Source organism: Sinohyriopsis cumingii, unplaced genomic scaffold (assembly GCF_028554795.1).
Source record: "Sinohyriopsis cumingii isolate HCF-2022 unplaced genomic scaffold, ASM2855479v2 utg002820l, whole genome shotgun sequence".
Classification (NCBI taxonomy): Eukaryota; Metazoa; Mollusca; class Bivalvia; order Unionida; family Unionidae; genus Sinohyriopsis; species Sinohyriopsis cumingii.
In genome coordinates this window covers 335827-349769 of record NW_028316312.1, presented here as the reverse complement: position 1 = coordinate 349769, position 13943 = coordinate 335827, and the positions used below count along the sequence as shown (strand labels likewise).

The 13943-nt window shown below is 34.8% G+C and overlaps 1 protein-coding gene across 3 annotated transcripts in view; it reads left to right on the top strand.

The window, feature by feature from the left end:
• Positions 1-13943, top strand: part of LOC149770036 (uncharacterized) — an 86869-nt gene that overhangs the window by 12062 nt on the left and 60864 nt on the right. For all 3 annotated transcript variants that reach the window (XM_089949493.1, XM_089949495.1, XM_089949496.1), the window contains exons 3-5: positions 1834-1883; positions 2816-2926; positions 7861-8006. In XM_089949493.1, coding sequence (XP_089805619.1) covers positions 1834-1883; positions 2816-2926; positions 7861-8006 — 307 coding nt within the window. The remainder of the gene's footprint in view (positions 1-1833; positions 1884-2815; positions 2927-7860; positions 8007-13943) is intronic.

Sequence of the window (13943 nt, the reverse complement as noted above, 5' to 3'; positions counted from 1 at the left end):
TGAGTAGGTAGTGTCATCAACAAATGGATATGTGTGACCAAACATAATTATCATTTAATGGCATACTTTGAGATGTTGTTGTTGTGGGGTTTAAAGCCATTTTTCAGCACACGATAGGCTATGCATGGCGGCCAGTATTAATGGTGGAGGAAGAACTTGGGAAAACCCCGGGAAGAACCACCGACCCACGAGAAGCTACTGGCAAGTTTTCTGACATACCCACATTAGCTGAATCCTGGACTCGAACCCATTCAGACAGGTGAGATGGCAGTGATCCATAATGGAGAGCGCTTTTGACCACTCGGCCACTCAGGGCCCCTACTTTGAGATGTAATGTTCAAACATTAAAGGAATTAAATACATTTCTGAACTATGGTCGTTGCTGCAGACTTTCCTTAGCAGGGGTCTCCATGTTTTTAAAAATATTTCTGACAGTCTGAGTCTCTTCTCTTGATGAAATTTTTTCAAGGATGACACATAACCGTTACTGAATAGAAACAGTTTTGTGTAGAAAACATGCAGTTTTAAAGTCAAAAGTTGATTCTAGTTCGAGACATCTGCACTAGATAGATAACCGTGTACCAAAAACAGGATGTATTATACTAGACATATAACCATGTACCACAACACAGGACATATGACCATGTACCAAAACACAGGATGTACTAGACATATGACCTGTACTAAAACAGGTTGTATCACTAGACATATGACCTGTACCAAAACAGGTTGTATCTCTAGACATATTACCATGTACCACAACACAGGATGTATTACTAGACATATGACCTGTACCAACAGGTTATATCACTAGACATATGACCTATACCAAAACAGAATGTTTCACTAGACATATGACCATATACCAAAACACAGCATGTATCACTAGGCTATGACCAAAGTATTAGCTATAGTCCTAATCACATCAAAAGTAAATTTGGCTGTAGAGTACATTTATATCTTTTTCACAGGTTAATTGACCACCTAATAAAATTGTTGATAATGTTACTACTGCGATCCAAGATTGACCTCTGTTTTGCTCTTCTGCTATCTGGAGCCCAGAAGCTATTAATGGTAAATGCTGTAGCATTTAAACTATTTATGAGCTGCTGCAAATTGAAAAGAATTAAGCTTTCATTATGGTACTTACAGATCATGGCCATCACTTTTTTGAATGGTGGTGGTAGTGGCGCTATCAACACTTTGATAAGAATCTGGTTAAAGATTTTCCTGATATTTATAACCTTTCCTTAGTTATAATCCCATAACTGCAATGTATTCTGTTCAAGGTGGTGTGGATGTCTCATTTTAGAACAAAAGTGATAAATTTGGCATGACCTTTAGTAACTATATTATCTAAATTGCCAAAATCAGAGATGTTGGACGCAATCATGGTACTCATAAAACCAGCACATCATTGGGTAACAAATGTTTTTTGTCTTTACTCTGAAACAAAACCTTTAGAAAACAGAAGCTCAAACTCTGTAGTCAGGTTTTCAATTTCATAAATGCAAGATTTAAAAGAATGTAATTATCTTTCAACTGAATTTATTTAATATTAATGACAGGATCAATTTTAATAATACAGAGAGATCATATGTAAGTTTTAACTTGCAGTTTATTTGTGATTTTTAATTATCCAGCTAACATCTGTATCATCCCTGCAGATTCTAAATTTGGTCACAACTACACATATCTATGTCATATACACCAAGTCAGTTTGCCTTCTTTTTATTGAATTTTAATATCTTTCTTGCTATGTTCACCTTTTGCTTTGTCTCATCTTGCACTTTTTGGAGGAAATTTTTAAAAATATTTTCCATGAACCTTCAGGTTGTTGACAGTTATGGTGACTTTACTGATGTTTTACCCCTCAACCTCACGTAAGTACAACTACCTGTATTATTGTCTCTGTAGCTCACTATCTGCTAAACATTCTTAAAATATTTGGGTTGAAGAGATTTGCTTTTATGTTGGCAAGCTGTTTGATTTTCATGTTTTATTATGTTTATAAAGAATATTCAGTCTTGACTTCACTGTTTCAGTCTTCACAAGGCATTGCAACATGTTTTCTTTCTTTTCTCATTCTCTTTCATTCTGTCCTATCTTAATTGTTTCTCCTGCAGGTTCACACAGAACACTAAGTTTCAGTTTTATTCTTTAATGCTAACTGCAGTATATAGAACAGTGATAGGTACTTTTAAAGAGAGTTATAAGTAAGGACTGACTATTCAAACCCTGCATCAGATGACAAAAACATGAACATCAAATTTATTAAATGCACATGTGTCACCCTTCCCCCACCATGCACTTACACATAAAAAAACACACCTAACAAAACCATGTCAGGAATGATGAGGGCATCTGATAGTATTGCTACAATGACAACACGACTGTCAGAGTACAGAGAGCCAGCATTGTATTATTCCTGTACATATGGAATATTAAATGCCAGGATATCACAGAGAGAGAGAAATTTCGCTTTCCTGCTCTTAAATCTATGCAAATTATACAATTTATCTCATTTTCTGACTATCAATCTAAGTAGGGAAAGTAAACATTTATATAGAAGTTTTAAGAAAAGGAAAACAAGAATCTTTATAAATTTGCTTTCCTTCTAACAGTGTTCATCATCTCTGTTCATTTCCTTGTGGACTACATTAAAAAATGACCAAAATTTGGTATCTCTGGACATACGTTTGCAATAAATGTTTACACTAAATATTTTCCAATGTATTCTTTCAACTTGTAGTCAAATACTGCAACAAATGATTTATGCAGATCCATTTCTTGACATGTTCAATTTTGTTTCCAGAGGATGGGTTTCATTATCCGGTTTCTCGTGTGAGTTTTGGCCGTAATGGAACTGCGCCATTGACTGATTTGAAAACATCAATATATAACTATACTGAAGAGATCAAGAAAGGTACAAATGCATTGTCATTAGCTATGCACACATAAATGTATATTTTAAAATTTTGAGCATTGAGAAATTCCCTGATGAGGATTAGTTTTTTCAAGTGGCTGAATATTGGAAATGAAGTTTTGTGGTGTATTTTGTGTTATTTTTGGCTCAGTTTGAAAATTGTTGATGGAACAAGTCCTTTGACATGTATTTTAACTCAAAACTTGTTGTACGTACGCTTCATTATAATACGTATTTGGATATAACATGGTTGTGGCATGGCTCCCAAAATTTCATTTACCTTATTACAGGTATTTTTCTCGTGAACGAGAAAATAAATCTTATAAGTACGAAAAATAAAGTATGTAAAAAGTTTTTTTATCATATTGGACAAGAGGATGCACATAAATTTGAATATAAGACGATTGTGGCGTGGCTTCTGAAATATCCTATACATGTATTATTCTCGCACGCGGAAAGCATTTCTTCTTAAAAGTGTGAAAAATAACATGTAGAACATTTATTATCATTTTAGGGAGAAAATCACATATGAATTAGAATATAAAACAATCATGGCATGGTTCCTAAAATTTTAACCAATTTCTATCAGTTTTGTGCCAAAATAAACAGTGGAAATACGAGTATCTTAACCAGTGGCTGGGTTCTTTGGAAACTTTGATCTTTGTCTGTTGTTGAAAGATGACAGCTCATAAGTGTTAATCTTATTATTACTGATCCATGAGCAATGAAGCCATCAAGTCTACTTTGTGTTTGTCTTCAATGCATTCCGTAGTATTACAATCATTGCTCAAACAATATCCGACATATGTTCTCAAACTGCATACACAACTAAGCAACAAACAATGCGGCGGTTGATAAAAGATTCTCACCTGAATTTATAAATCAATTAGTTTAAGTACCTTGCTCATCATTAAAGTCAATTGCCAAACTAAACTTGTTCAAATTAAAGGTCAATGATTTATAAAACTTAAAAAACCTGAAAGCTGCCAATATGTGCACATGGCTCGGTGGTGTTGTTTTATGCATTCAGTTGACCAGTGAATAATGCCGTCCATTCCCTACAAATGCTGTAGGCATTCAAACTAATAGGTGTAAAAGTGTTAATTAGTGGACAGTTTGAATGGAAAATGGGAAATGGAAACATAAAGCTTGTACAGTTAAAGAAAAGATTGAAGCTTAGGACAGGATTAAGTCTAGTGCTAGACAGTCACAAGTAGCTAGAGATTTATGTGTGAATGAATGAACAATCCAAGGATGGAACAAAATAGGAGTGAAACTAAGAGAGATGGTTGTGGATATGCATGAAAGTAAGGGATTGATGAGAAATAAAGCATGACTAGCAGGAGACACCCACCTTGATGCAGACCTGTATCAGTGGTTTGTGCAGACTATGGCTGAAGGAGCGCCTATATCAGGACCAATTGTAAAGGCACAAGCTGAAAAATTACACACCGACTTACATGGGCAAGATTCCAGCTTTAAAGCAAGCAATGGATGGCTAAACCATTTTAAGAAGCGACATGGGATTAGCCACGTGACAGTTCCTGGAGAAATCTGCCCTCAGATTCTGAAGCTGCCGTAAACTATTCAGATGAATTGAGGGAAGTAATAGGGGAAGGTGGATATTCTCTAGAGCAGATTTACAGTTGTGATGAAACTGGATTATGGTACAAAATGATGCCTGACACCACCCTAGCGGTGAAAAAAGACAAACATAAACATGAAGGGTTTAAGAAAATAAAGGAGTGATTAACTTGATTAACTTTGCTGTTTTATGTCAATAAAATAGGAAGACACAAACTTAAACCACTATGTTTAACTATGGATGACAGCTGCTTTGTTTGAAAAATGGTTTCAACATGAATTCATACCAGCAGTTCGATCGCACCTTAGAAATCTGAAGATGGAGCTGAAGGCATTGTTATTATTTGACAACTGCCCCGCACACCCACATGCAGACAGCCTGGTTTGTAAGGATGAGAAAATAAAAGCTAGCTTCCTCCCAAAGAAAACAACTTGCAGGAGTCAGCCTCTGGACCAGGGCATAATATCAGTTTTTAAGATGAATTATAGAAAAGAACTTGTGAAAAGATTGTTTGCGATGAAACCTCAGCCCAGGCGACAGTACAAAGATAAAATCTGAAAGAAGTAATGTCCCTCGGCAGCAAATCTTGGGATGCCATTATGCCACGCTGCATTGAGAAATGCAGGGAGAAAGGACTTGGGGCAGCATTTACTATTACTCAGGATAACAGCGGCAATATCAGTGATGAAGATAGCTTATTTAATGGATTTTCTGAGTTCGAGGCTGAGAGGGCATTTGGGAAGCTGATGCAGTCACGCAACAGGGTTAATGAATGGCTCATTTTTGATAATGACTGCCCAGTTGCAGACCACGTTTTGGATGCAGAAATTATTCAAAATATTACGTTCAGTAACACCAATTGTGATGCTGACAATGATGATATCATCACACCTGAGGATAATCCATAATCAGCAACAGAAGCAGTAAAAAATTTAGAGTGTGTTTTGAGATGGATGGAGACAGAAGATATTGACTATGATCGAATTCTTCAGTTGAGAAATATGATTGACTTTGCCAAGAGCAAACCCTGGAACCCCGCTATAATGTGATAATTGGGGTCCCAAAAAATTGGATCGCATTAATATCGGTGCTGTGTTAATGCAGGGTTTTACAGTATTTTACTTTTTTCAGAGAACAACTCATTGGCACATATACGAGTATTCATGTCTAATGTGTATGACTAATAGAATATCAACACCGTTTACTATTGTTCCATCGTAGCATGCAGTTCATCTATAATGCATGTAATTCCATTGAAAATTGCACATATATTTACAATATTTAATAATTTTGTCCCCAGATCATTGTGTCTGAATTCAGCGTTTAATATACAGCATGAACAGAGTATCAACACTATTTACTTGCTGTCTGATATCGTACGAGTTCATAAACAAACACCATACCATTGTAAAACCTGAGAACTAAATGCAGTAGACCTGTGATGGTCACGAGTTACGTTTATAATTTTTTATATATTTTTAACGCATGTACAGTTTCATACCCTTTTAATTTCCAGCTAATAAAGTGGACATTATTTACTGGTCAACTGATTGTGTCTAATAACAGTGCCAAGCCCAGTAAACATCTTGGTGGCTTTTGTTTTTTTTGTGATGTTTATTAAATTGTGAGAATCTTTTATCAACCACTGCATTGTCTGCTGCTTGGTTGTGTATGCAGTTAAAGAAGAAACACGTGTCGATTATTGTTTGAGTAGTGGATTGTGTATAGAATTAATTGAAGACAATCACAAAGACGACTTACTGGCTTTACTCATGGACCAGTAATAAGTAACATTTCTGCTGTTTATTTTGGCGTAACACTTCAAGAACCTGATGATATTGTTAAATTTCAGAAGCTACGCCACGATCGTATAATATTAAAATTCCGACCATGATCGTATTATATTAAAATTCCAACGCGAACTCTTCCCCAAAATAATGATAAATGTTTTACACACTATTTCTCGTACTTAAGAAAAAATGTTCTTTCCCAGTGCGAGAAAAATACACTTACATGTATTTAAAATTTCAGGAACCATGCCAGGATCATATTACATTCAAATTCATACGTGATCTCTTCCCCATAATGATAATACATTTTTATACACTATTTCATGTACATGTACTTTGAAGAAAAATTTTTTTTTTCATGTGCGAACGAATATACAAAATGTTTTGATCCACGCCACAACCACGTTATATCTGAATTCACGTTATAGTGGGGGGTGTTATAGCAGAGTTGCACTGTATTACAGTTCATGGATGAGAAATTCAGCAGTATGAAATTTATACACACCCCATTAATTAACTGTCGGACAACTCTTTCATCATTCGTTACATAACTTCTGCTATTTTGTTTCCTATTGAATTGAGTCATATAATGATCTGTGACAAAATTATTGAATATTTTAAATCTGTGTGCAGATATTTCCGATGGAAATACTTGTATTGTGGATTCAGTGTATGTGATGAGATTCATGGGTGAGTACACGGTGTTGATACTCTATTCATGCTATTGATTAGACATGTATATATAAACTATACACGTGTATGTACCAATGCATGGTTCTCTGAATAAAGTAATATATTATGTATGCAATCTCTGTTATCACTGCAGGTGTTTTTCTCATTTAATATACATGGATTCCAAATGGTAACTGCCAATGAAGCACGCATTTTTGCATCCGCTTGTAATACCCACCCACATACAAACCCCCGCTTACCCTGCAAATTTGTTGGTACTGTACATGGTTGCTTATAACAAGATGACGGTTCCTAACACGCTCAGGCTCTATGGCTCCCAGCTACCGTGTTATAGTGGGATCACACTATATATTAACTCAAAGATAGGCATAAATACAGGTATATTAACTCAAACCTAGTTGTAAAGTACATTTATATTAACTCATAACCAGGTGTAAGTACATGTATATTAACTCAAAGCTAAGCTTAAGTACATGTATATTAACTCAGAAATTAGGAGTAAGTACATGTATTTTAATCGAAATAGGTGTAACAACTTGTATATTACCTCAAATCTGGGTGTAAGTACATGTATATTAACTCAAAGCTAGGTGTAACAACATGTACAGTAACTAAAAACTAGGTATTAGTACATGTATACTAACTCGAAATTGGGTGGAAGTGCATGCATATTAATTCAAAACCAGGTATAAGTACATGTGTATTAACTCAGAACCAGGTGTCAGTACATGTATAATAACTCAAAATCAGGTGTAAGTACATGTAGTTTTATATATATATATATATATATATATATATATATATATATATATATATATATATATATATATATATATATATATATATTTGTCCTTGGTGTACTTCAGGTGCAAACAGACAGCTGGACAAGATTACTAATGATTACTTCAACTGGAGATTAGAAACTGAGCCAGAATGGTCGACAACCCTGGGTGTTTACAAATATAATGATAAGCTGGAGTCCTGGAACTACAAGGATTTCAAGATTCGTAAGGTAGACTATAAGAATAGTTTGTGTTTTTCTGTGTCCCCATCAAATACCTCACAAGATTACATTATATTATAATAGTTATCTCTGCTAGCTCTGAATCCAGCCAGAAAGATGAACATTTTTTGTGTCTGTATTATGTTGACAGAGGAAAGAAACTCTTACACGTTAACTCCCTTATCTCTCTGCTCGATGGCTATAGTTAAATTTGGATGTATTAAATTTTCACGTTCATGCTTTAAAGACATACCTCAAAGAAACCTTCTTATTCTATACTTAAATTTCACCACCATCTTTTGTTGGTGCTATTATGTCCTTGGGTATGGTATGAAATCCTAGAATTTCCTCCATGTGTTATCAATTTCACAGTTATCAAGAAATGCTCCAGAAATATTCCAAATGAAAGTTCTAATGTGCTTATGTGCTGTTACTACACAAGAATCACTGTTCTACTATCCAAAAGTTTTTACTGTTCAAAGTAAATCCAATGGAATTTGAATGTCACTAATGTCCTTGAATGTACGTAATCCAACGGTAATCCAACAAAATTAATAAATATCCAAGTCCTTTCATAATTTCACAATAATCTATAAGGTACTGTCTGTTTAGAATAAATGTCTCAGCTCTTCAATTTCAGTGAACAAAATAAATCAAAATTCCTCTCATAAAACTCAAAACACTAGTACGACATAGAATATGAACGCTGCATATCTAATTCCTTGATGTAATCACTATATATGAAGCATAAGAGCAACTCAAAAACACTAGAATATAATTCCAGGTATTTATAAATTAATCTCTATGTAATATATATATATATATATATATATATATATATATATATATATATATATATATATATATATATATATATATATATCCATAACAGTACAGTGAGTCAAAATGTTGTTTTATATGGTACATACAACATTTTTGTAACATCTGATGAATTTATTGATATTTCTCCAATATTGTATCATTCATTTTCGTTACCATTGATATCGAGTTATACAATCTCACCAGTGGTTTTTTTCTGTGTGCCATGTTTATGTAGATATTCCATTAATAAATCATTTTCATCACACAATTGGCATTTATTTCAAATTTTATATATATTTGTTGTATGCTTTTTTTGTTTATTCTCTTGTACAAAGCGCTTTTCGTCACATGTGTAAACTGTGTGCCATGTGGTCCAATGTTCTCAGGAAGTAACTTGGGAACCCCTCTAATAAAGTGAGCACTGTCAATTTCACCAGTTTGAAGTGCCAAGTTTATGCACTCATGTCATGACTTCTAAATCAAATGTCACCATTACTGTTCATAACAAACTAAATTTATTCATAGAACCATCTGACAGGCAATCCAAGCAATGCTGAACTGATATTCGTTTATACCACTAGTTTTAATGGCATATCCTAGAGGTCATATGATGTGTCCTAATGATATGGCATCATCATTGCCATATGGAATTCACTATCGATGGACCCAAGGTATAAAATAAAAATACAATCACCAGATTGATAATGAGGATGAAATGGAAATCTGACCATGAAACAGGTGGAATTCAGTTTTTAAAGCAGCAATGGAAGAAATCTGTCAGATCTTGTGTCCATCAAAAGTCATCCCTACCTACAAAGTCTAAGTCTTTGTAGATCTAGATGAGGACAATAATAGTCCATTATTTTGAACATTGCTTTAGTCATCAAAAAATATAGAAATATTACAGTGTCTCAGTCTGAATTTTTTTTACCTTTGTAATGTAATAGCCTTCTTTTCCATGAGTCATTACCCAACAGCCTCTTGTCTCACATGTGTAATTTGCACACTGACACATACTGTTTAGAAATACAGTTGTCCCCCTCTTAAAAGACCACACCTTATTCACATGGGGACTATATTTGTGAGATGTATATGTATCTGAAGTAACAAAGCTAGTACATCTAACTTTAATTCATTTAATGTCTTCATTTTAAAGCAACATTAATTATCAAAGGGTTCTTTTTGTATTAAGAACATATTTATTTTAAGTGAACATACAGTAATAGTTCTTAATTCTTAAGCATGAAATGTGACTTGGATGTTCTTGGCATGCGCTGTTAAAAACCATTCAAACATCATGTCATTTAGATCTTGCTACAAACATCACTTGACATTTTGAATCATTCTCTTTCCATTTACTTCACATTCAAACTGCTGAAAAATATTTTTCTTATCTGTTATGATGTTGTTTTTCAGAGACTTTTATACCTCAAACTTTTTAGCAAGAACTGTTGAACTTGCCCATTTAGAATTTTCTGTTTATGTGATGACAAGTAAGGGCTGTTCCAGTAAAACATATATCCCCCCCGGTGATGGCACTTCAAAAAAACTTCTGTAGGAGGTTGCGTTTCGAACTATTTTGATTCTGACAGAGGAAGGTTGGTTAGGAAAATCACTTCTGTTGTGGGTTGTGCTAACAAAATGAGAAATCGCTGGTGGGGTTGTCAGAAAGAAGGAAAAAAAAAACCGAATCTATATTTAAAATCGCATCTACCCCCCCTCCTAGCGGTCTAACGTGAATAAAACATTGGGTCAGAAAATGATGCCAGTACACACGAGTGCACGTAATTTGTACGAATTCGTGTACTTTTAAAGCAGTGATACGCGTTTGGCAAATTACGTTAACGCCGCGGATATAAAAAAAAATGTGCTTTGCGCAGTATGCAATTTTTTATTAAACTTTTAACTTTAACTTTAAAAGTGCATTTCGCGACTTAATTCGCGCTGCCGCAACTTCCTCACAGCGCTTGATGCAACATCCAGACATCTGGATACTTCGGTTCGACATGAATGGCTGTTAAACTAAATTTGATTCGGTCATTGGCCCTGGAATACGCATTTTATGGAGTTTTAGCCTTACTTTCATCGTGGAAGTTTTACAAATGTGTGTTTCTAATAAGGGCCACACAGGAAACCAAAATGGTTGAATCACAACACGGTTTGTCTTCAGAAGTTTTCAGTCGGCAGATACTGGCTGGTGATAGCTATGATGACAATGAATTTCATGTATATCGGTCTGTTGGACATTGGAAAAATGTCACTGGAAATACCAGTGTGTGATCTGAGCCCAAAATTGATGATGAGTGCGAGTCCGATGTATGTTTTGGATGGACAATATGCCGGTTATATTTATTAAATATACCCATGTCTAAACAAGCAGACTATGGGAATGTTGGACTTAAAACCCTAATACAGCATTATGGAAGACATAGATCTGGCATAAGAGGCAGCAAAACACTGATTCAAGGAAGTGAATCTTTGGCAGGGTTCATGTTAGTGAAAACTGACAGAGGTCTCGGAAACACTTATAATCACGCGTATTTGGACGCCAATTTTTTTCTTTTTAGGTGGGCAGTAAGATTCAAAGACTTGCCAGTCCTGCTTCAGTCACCTGCATAGTGGGAAAATGTGTTGATCAGTTAGCTGTGATGATATTTACAATGACAGAATTTAGTGGTTGAAAGCCCACACCCCGTCGTCACCATTATAAGAGTACATCAAAAGAACATGCTGCAATAGCTAAGTGGCGAGATCAAAGGCTTTGACTGGCAGCTGGGTGGGAAAATCTACTGATATTTACAGTGCTTGAATTCAGAGGCAGAAATACCCAGAGATGTACATGTGGTCATTTATAACAGTACATCAAATAAACAACTTTTGCTTTTATTATTGTGTTCATTTCCTAGTGTAACAGAATAAGCAGTGAATGTGACCTCAGAATCATGTTGAGACATAGACTTGAATGAGTATTTTGGAGTTCAATGGCAAACTGACGAAGATTGTGAGATTCAGGAGAGGGCTAAAGTTGCTAGAACTGATAGTTTAAAAGGGACATTAGCCAACTGTAAGAAAGTGTGTGATGCCTAGCTTAGTGCTTTGAATAAGACCTTCTTTGGATCGAAAAAATTCAGACTCACTTGATGAACAAGCAAGAGCTATGTCAGTGTTATACAGAATGTAGAAATTAAACTCTGGCAACCAATAGTTCTTATAATTGGCATAGTTTTCTGAGAGGGGACTGCAACTTTTCCTGATGGGACTCATATTTTTACCAAAACGAGACCTCGGTTCAAAACTTTTCTTTTTGGGACAGAGATATCCAAGAGAGAATACCCATGGGGCCATACATGTGAGATGTTGAAAATTGCACAACCATAAAGAACAGTAACTTGTTCAAGCTAGTTATGTATATGCGTTTCAGACAGCAGGCAATGAAAGGAGTTCACAGCACAGAATAATATTCATACACAGAGGAGGAGGATCATATTAAATTCAAAAACAATTAACAGATTAATGCTCATAGGGAACATCAGAGAATCCCCATACAACATAATTAAGTGTGTGTAGGTCTCTAGTTGGCAGAACCACTGAGCAACAAAAGAATAAAAAGAAAAACTTTTGTATCATGCAGATGTATGACCAAATGATGTACATGCTCTCTATGTGCAAAAATTAAATGACATTATATATAAGAGACTGACTGATCTGTGTAAACTCAAAGCAAGATGGATAAAATTTGTCCTGTTTGTGTTCAGTTCTTCCTATGTATATTTTAATCATGGTGGTATTTTCTGCAGACCTTTTGGCACTTAGTTCCAAGCCATCATTTGGTATTTGTATTGCAAAATGGATAGCTAAAAAAGTCTATTATCTAGTACAATACATTTTTAAGCAGTATCATTAACTGATGGTGAAATTGATGAAAAAATACTTGATGTCATTCTGATAAATGGATTCTTTACTACACTACTAATCTGTTCATCCTGATTCTATTTTTTAAACATCTCCTTTAGTCTTACTGATACCAGTGCTTTTAATAAAATTGTAACTTCTATTTTCTTGCAATCTAAATATTTGTAATGATGTGTTATTGTCAAAAGGTAAAATGTGCTTAGTGTTGTAAAATCTAAAACTATTAATTAGCAAGGGACTAAAGTAAAAAGTGGACAGAAATTATTGCCATATTACAGTGCTGTTAGAAACAACAGAATAGTCGTACAAGATGTATTTTGCACAAAGTTGTAGAACTAGCGCTCGTGTTGTCACCATATATTCTACTTAAATAATTATATCATTATTTCTGTATATTCCTATCAGTATTTTCCCAGTGGTAGTAATTTTCTGATCTGACGTTGTTCATTTCTTGCGCAATTTTTACACATCAAGAATTCTCACTGTATCATTAAAAAACAATGTAATCTGCACCAAATTGAGTTGTTTGAGAAGAAATTAATTTTTAACCCAAAAATCACTGAAGCTACAAGTTCTTGCATTCAAGTCTTACATTAAATAACATTTGAAGTAGCCACAATAGTAGTTTAGGCTGTAACTGTACCAATTTCACCTTTGGTATATCCAAATCTTGAATGTGATGGAGGAACATAACTCCAAAATAAACATATCAATTTTAGAACCTGTTCACTGACTATGAATCAAGTATCTGAGTCTAACTGAATTGCTAGAAATTTTTTAATTCTTTTGACAACATCATAATTAGCTGTCAAATATGGAGTAAGCCTATAGTCTTTATGCCATCCCAACCAAGACCCCACCACAACCACGTGACCATGCCCAATGACATCACAGTAATAATCGCTATACAACTAGAGATGACATCTCTTCGAGAATTTTGATTTCAGTAGAGCTGTAACAGAGTGGAACAGTAAGAAAGAGTGACAGATATTTAAGTGTTAGGGAGATATTTAACAATGGCTATTCCCACCACCACCACTTCCTCATTGGAGATCACACACACACAAAACTTAGAGTACATCCTGAAATCCTGGCAGCATCCTGCAGAGGAGATAATTTGACTATTCACTTTTATTGGTCTCTGTTTATCCCATGCTATTTCTGTTACTTGAACATTATCTTACAGTGTGTCCATTCAGCATGGTCAAAAAA